General features: G+C 42.8%; 1 protein-coding gene across 1 annotated transcript in view; it reads right to left on the reverse strand.

Annotated features, from left to right (window-relative positions):
- Nucleotides 1-926: 926 nt before the first annotated feature.
- The window catches only part of KLK6 (kallikrein-related peptidase 6), a 16,142-nt gene continuing 10,694 nt past the window's right edge, over nucleotides 927-6,374 (reverse strand). Inside the window, exons 4-5 of the mRNA XM_006897354.1 lie at nucleotides 5,696-5,832; nucleotides 927-1,106 (exon numbers count right to left, since the gene is read on the reverse strand). Coding sequence (XP_006897416.1) covers nucleotides 927-1,106; nucleotides 5,696-5,832 — 317 coding nt within the window. The remainder of the gene's footprint in view (nucleotides 1,107-5,695; nucleotides 5,833-6,374) is intronic.

Raw genomic sequence — 6,374 nt, forward strand, 5'->3', positions numbered from 1 at the left:
CATGACTGACTTCATGGGAGTTGGTTGTGTATTGCAGCTATTCCTGATGGGTTCATTCTCCCTTGTGGCACTAACAGAGATCAGATATGGCTATTCCCCTGCCACTCTCACTCTTTTGACAAGGGGAGATACGAACTACTGGGTTTCAGAAAGGTAGAAAGAAATTATATAAAAGCAAAGGGCAGTCTGAATGATAAAATTCACTTTTTATTGGCATTCTTGACATACATCAGGCACTGGTCTACATATTTCACATATTTGGAACTTTGAATCCTCTCAGTGACATCCAGCACCTAATGCAGTAAGTATTATCAAGAGTTTTATTTTACAGGTGAGAAAACCCACACAGTGAAGGAAGCCGCTAGCCAGGGGTACACAGCTAGTCAGTGGAAGGCCTGAAATTCCAACTGAGATTCTTTGAAGCTTGTAGCTGTTTCTTGTAGGAAGAAATCAAAGCCAACCAACCATAAGGGTCAAACAGGCAGTATTTACCGAAGGATAATGCTCACAAGTAGGAAGGGATGGAAAAGAGGATGAACGAAAATGGGAGGAAGTGGAAAAAGTGTCGTTAACACTGTGAGGTTTGCAATCAATGTCATGAAACATAAAGTGTGTGAATTGTTGAAGGGAGCAACTCAACAATTTACCGCCTGAAAACTCTGTAAACTTTCACTCAAGTCACAATGAGCCAGTTAAAGCAGAAAAGAAAATCAAGGCCAAGGATTAAGTAAGGAGAGAGAGCGAGAGATGTAGAAGGAATTCTCTCACATTCTTTTAGAGGAAAGTCCTCTTTTTCCATGTCTTCCCTCAACCCTAGAGAGGCAAAGATGTGGCAGGTAAAACGAGAGAGAATGTGTTATTTTTCCCCGTATGAGAATATGAGAAAGGTAGACAGATACTCTGAAGCCAGCCAACGAGATTGGAGATCAGCACTGGAATGGCCCATGACAGCGTCTCCTGGAATTAATCTGATTTTGGATCCAACTATAATATCTGCAGACGTCGGTGTAGACTCCTGGTTTCTCCTTCGACCCACAAGGGATGTTGCCCCATGAAACGACGCCTCTAAGTTGGCCTCTGCACACCAGGGGGCCCCCAGAATCACCCTGTAAAGAAAAGAGAACGAGTTAGAGAATCTCAGAGACAGAGAAGTGGACACAGCAATGGAGAGATAAAAGGACCCAGACAAAGAGACAAAGAGCTAGTGGATGGGGAATATACCATGGGTCTTTGCAACAAGAGTACTGGCGAGCACCTACCTTCAACCTTATTGTCACCATGACTGCCAAGACGCTAGTCCCGCTGATGGGCAAAGAAGGTGTCCACAATGGTTTGATCAACAAGAAATGTTATGAAACGGTCTCTGACCTGCGGCATGCCCAGTACTGACCTCGTCTGCCCCTTTCCCCACCACTCCCCACTGCTTTCTCACCACTATCCTTCCCATACACATACACCATTTTTATTTTCTTGAGCCGTTACCCCACATCCTTTATTATTGCCAAAACTGAATGGAGTTGGATGGACAAATACCTCCCCCTACCCATACCGCTCCTGTGCATGGTTCGAAACTTTTTTGGTTTTGGGTTTGTTTTTGTTGGTTTTTTTTTTTTCCTGAATAAAAAAGATTCTAAGAGCAACGGTGTCTCTCTGGAGACTAAGGTGCATCTGATACAGGCCATGGTCTTTGCAATCACTTGTTATGCATCAGAGAGTTGGACAATGACCAAGAAGGATAGAAGGAGAATTGATGCCTTTGAACTGTGGTGCTGGAGAAGAGTATTGAGGGTACCATGGACTGCTAGGAAAACAAACAGATTCATCCTGGAAAGGGTTAAACCGGGTGGCTCCTTGGAGGCAAGGATTCTGAGGCTCCATCTAACATACTTTGGACATGTTGTGAGGAGGGACCAGTCCTTGGAGAAGGCCATCATGCTTGGGAGGGTGGAGGGACAGCGCAGGAGGGGAAGGCCCTCTATGAGGTGGATTGATTCAGTGACTGGGATAATTGGAATGGGAGTGTCAGAGACAGTGCGATTGGCACAGGACAGAGCGGAGTTTAGGGCTGTTGTACATAGGGTCGCTATGAGTCGCAAGCGACTCAATGGCACATAACAACAACAATAAAAAAACCAACAAAAAACAAAGAGAAAAAGAGAGAGAGAGCCATGTAGAGATAGCAGGAAAGACAATGACAGATAGATAGGCAGGTAGAAAGGCACACAGTCGCAGACAGAGAGAGATGGGGAGAGGTGGAAGGAGACGTATGGAGAAACAGAAGCAAAAACATCAAGATCTAGTGTTATGCACCGAATTGTGTTTGTCCCCTTCTCCCTTCCACATAGATGTCAGCTTGGTTGGGCCATGGTTCTCAGGATCATTTAACTAGTCTCCACTTTGTGATCTGTTGTAATCATTCTGTGTTATAAATCTTAACCTCTATGATTGCTAATAAGGCAGACTCAGTGATTGTTATGTTAAGAAGGCAGAGTGAATTTTACAGGATTAAGCTTTACCTTGAGTCAATCTCTTTAGAGAAATAAACTAGATTCGCTAAACCAGTAGAGATCAGAGCGATCTACTCTCACCAAGAGAGAAGAACCAGGAGCAGGGAGCGTCCTTTGGACCCAGGGTCTCTGTGCTGAAAACTTCCTAGACTAAGAAGACGGAGGCTAAGACACATGGAGATATAGACGTTGGAAGGAGATCTTCCCCAGAGCCAACAGAGAGAGAAAACGTTCCCCAAGAGATAATATCTGAATTTGGACTTCTAGCTTCCTAAATTGCGAAACAACAACATTCTGTTAGAGTCACTCACTTGTAGGATTTCTATTAATGTTGTTACAGCAGCATTAGATAACTAAGACACTCCAAGAAGCACAGAAAACAAGAGATTAAACAGAGCGAAGGTAAAGGGCGGAAACGGAAAGGTGAGGAGAGAGGCAAAGGTGTGGAGAGGGAGAGAAAGAAAGGGGAAGAAAGGGAGAAAGAAAGAATGAGAGAAAAAAAGAGAAATAGAAGAAATGAGAAAAGAGAAGAGGAGAGGACAAGAAAAGGGGCCAAAAACATATCTAAAGATACTGGCAAATACAGAGCCCAAGGCCCTCAGAGAAGCAGAAGTAGTTAAAAGTGGAAGAGTCCGAATACAATAAGACATAGAAGAAAAGCAGAAGAAACCTTGCACACCCATGTTTATTTCTGCTTTGTTCACAACAGCAAAGAGTTGGAAACAACACAAGTGCCCATCAACAAACAAATGAATAGAGAAGCTCTGGTATATTCACACAATGGAATACTATGCAGCACTGGAAAACAAGGAACTAGTGAAATATTATACAAAATGGGTGAACTTGAAGGACATTATGTTGAGTGAAATATCTCGGTCACACACACAAAATCATATATGACATAATGTCACTTTTCTAAAACAGGACTGACATGGGGTTTAGAGAAAAACTAAGACAAAAGGGATAAACAATGAACCCAGCATTGAAACAGATGAGGGAGAGAACTGCTTAAAAGGCATATATGATTAGGTATTATTTGCATGACAAGAGTCCAAAATAAGAGCTGCATAGTAAAGTGGACTGGGGAGGGGGATTGTATAACAATGAAAGAAATTTTTTTTCTTTTCAAAGAGAAAAGAGAACTTGGGGTAGGGCTGGGCAGGGAGGGCAATGAGCAACAGTGAATGAATGGAAATCCAAGTTCTATATAATCTTGCATTAAAATCTCAAAAAAAAACTATGAAAAATTTTTTCAAAAGCAGAAAAAACCCTGAGAAAGAAAATACATTCTCCACCATCTGTCCTTGGTCAGTCTCAGAAAATGTCCACTTGTGGGTCTGTCATTTCTCTGCCTTTCTGTCCCTTCATGCATTGAAATCATCAAGAGGAGAGAGATGGTGGACCATGGTGGAGGAAACCTCAAGTTAGAGGTATTATTGAAAATGATGAAGCCTTTTTTTCTCCTGCTAAAGTTTCTCTTTCTCCCTCACTTGACCATTTTCAAGCAGGATTGTGTTTGGGAGGGCAGGAAGGAGTCTTAGTTTCTAACCGAAGGGAGTTCTGGTGGCAGAGTGGTAAGGAATTGCGCTGCCAGGGCAAAGACACACAGTTCGAATCCACAAGCTGCTCTTTGGGAGAAAGGTGGGCGATCTTCTCTCATGAGATTTACTACCTCTGAAAACCCTCTGGAGGGTCAGCTACGGGTCAGTTCTAACTCGATGGTATACAATAACAACTAAAAGGTTAGGGAGCTCTGATGGCCTAGTGATAAGAAGCTGTGCTGCAAGCCCAAAGGCACATGGTTTGAATCCCCCAGCTGCTCTGTGGAAGAAGGATGGGCAATCTTCTTTTGTGTGTTTTATTGTCTCTGAAAACCCACTGGAGGGTCAGTTCTGACTTGGCAACACATAACAACAACCACTGAAAGGTTAGCCTTTGGTGTCCATCTGTAGATGTCTCCGAAGAAAGGCTTAGTGATCTAATTGAAGTGCTTCTGAAAAGTCAACTTTTGAAAAGTTTAAGGAGCATGATTCTCCTCTAACACACATGATGTTCCTACAAGGTGAAGTCTTCTCAGAGACAACTGCTTGGTTTAGGGACAATTCCCTTATATCGTCCATTGTCTCCTTATTGTCTTTTCTGGTTCTTTATCTCTCCTTCTCCAGCCTGGTCTCTACACCCCCTTGTCTCTGGCTACGTCTTTATATGTCTGCCTGTCTCTGGTTTTATGCCCACATGTCCTCGTGTATTATAATGAATGGAGTTTGTCCTTTTCCTGTCCATGATTTTAGCCCTGTCTGGTCGGGTAAACTTCCCCATTTTGGTCTGTGTTTCTCTCCTTCCTGTCTCTGGCTGTGTTTTCATGGGAAGATCCTGACGGTATCATAGATTAGATTATGTCATGGGGCTTCTAACCCAACAAGAGACAGTCTGCTCTTTATACCCTTGAAAACTCTGTGGAATCATTCTACTCTATTCTGCAGGTTAACTGACACGCTAACAATGGGTTTTCGGATTAAACGGTGGTCTTCCAAAAGTTATATCCACTCAGAAACTATGTGCCTTTACTTACAAAAATATTTTTGTAGATGGCACGAAGGATTTTAAGACGTGATCATTCACCATTCTAACTTCACTATTTTTGGTTTCCGGGGCCATGCCAAGACTCTTGGCAACTCTGTGTAAAGAGTAGTAAAACGAACTATCCCTTAGGGTCGTCAAGGCTGTGACCTTTTGGAAACAAACTCCTGAACTTCATCTTCTGAAGAACTACTAGTTGGGTTAGAACCACCAGACTTCTGGCTCATAGTCAAATGCTTGACTTTTGCCTCTCTGTGCCACTGGAGATTTCTCCCTGGATTAGGGTGGTCTTTAAATCCAATGGCATGTCCTTAGGAGACAAGATATACAGAGAAGATAATGTGAAGAAGGCGGCAGAGATTAGAGGGATACAGCCACAGCCAAGGACCATTTTCAAATATCTTCAGACATTAGAAGCTGGAAGAAGGAAAAGATTCCCCCTGAGATCTTTCAGATGGAGCATGATTTCACCTACAGCGTGATTTCATACTTTGGACTCCACAACTATGAAAGGATAATTATCTTTGCTTTCTTAAATTGCCAAGACTATAGTATTTTGTTACGGCAGGCTTAAGAAAATGGTAATTGGCAGGATTCGGTTGCCTCACCTGGCAGGAATCTCTCCCGTACATCTCATCCCCAGCACACACCATGTTTTGGGTGATCTGGTTAGGATAGGCACGCTCACAATCTCCACGAGACACCAGGTTGACGTATGCACACTGGATGGTATCAGGGAAATCACCTAGAAAGAGAACATAGACTAGACTTGACCTATGCCCTCATTTTCCCATAATTCCTTCATGCATTCTTCCTATGCAGTTTTTTCTAGGAGACCTCTGCTACAATCCTTCAATTTCTTTAAATGCTGTCCCATCCCATCAGTCTCTGTTTCCCATTTATTTCTTCTTCCTATTAATATGTACTCTGAGAAACGATGATAGTTATAGAAAGGCTTTAGGTCTCTTGTTCATAGGGTCGCTATGAGTCGTGTTCAACTCAATGGCAATCAACACCAACAACCACCCCCTAGTAATAGCTTATTCTTAAACACATTTCCACCATCCTTTCTCGTAAATTGGTCTTTCTTTCCATCATTCTTCCTTCTCCTATTGGACCATCTTCTTCAGCTATCAAATCACTCCTTCCCCATAAACCCCCTTTCCAAATGGTCTTTCCCTTCTCTTTTTAGGTCCTGTCTCCATTTTTCTCTCTTCTGTTGCGTCCTACCCTACCTTCTTCAGTTTGTGGTCAGGTCCTGTTGAGTTGGCCTCAACTCATAGTGAC

The sequence above is a fragment of the Elephantulus edwardii genome, unplaced genomic scaffold, assembly GCF_000299155.1.
Source record: "Elephantulus edwardii isolate Elephantulus edwardi_28Jun2011 unplaced genomic scaffold, EleEdw1.0 scaffold00208, whole genome shotgun sequence".
Classification (NCBI taxonomy): domain Eukaryota; kingdom Metazoa; phylum Chordata; class Mammalia; order Macroscelidea; family Macroscelididae; genus Elephantulus; species Elephantulus edwardii.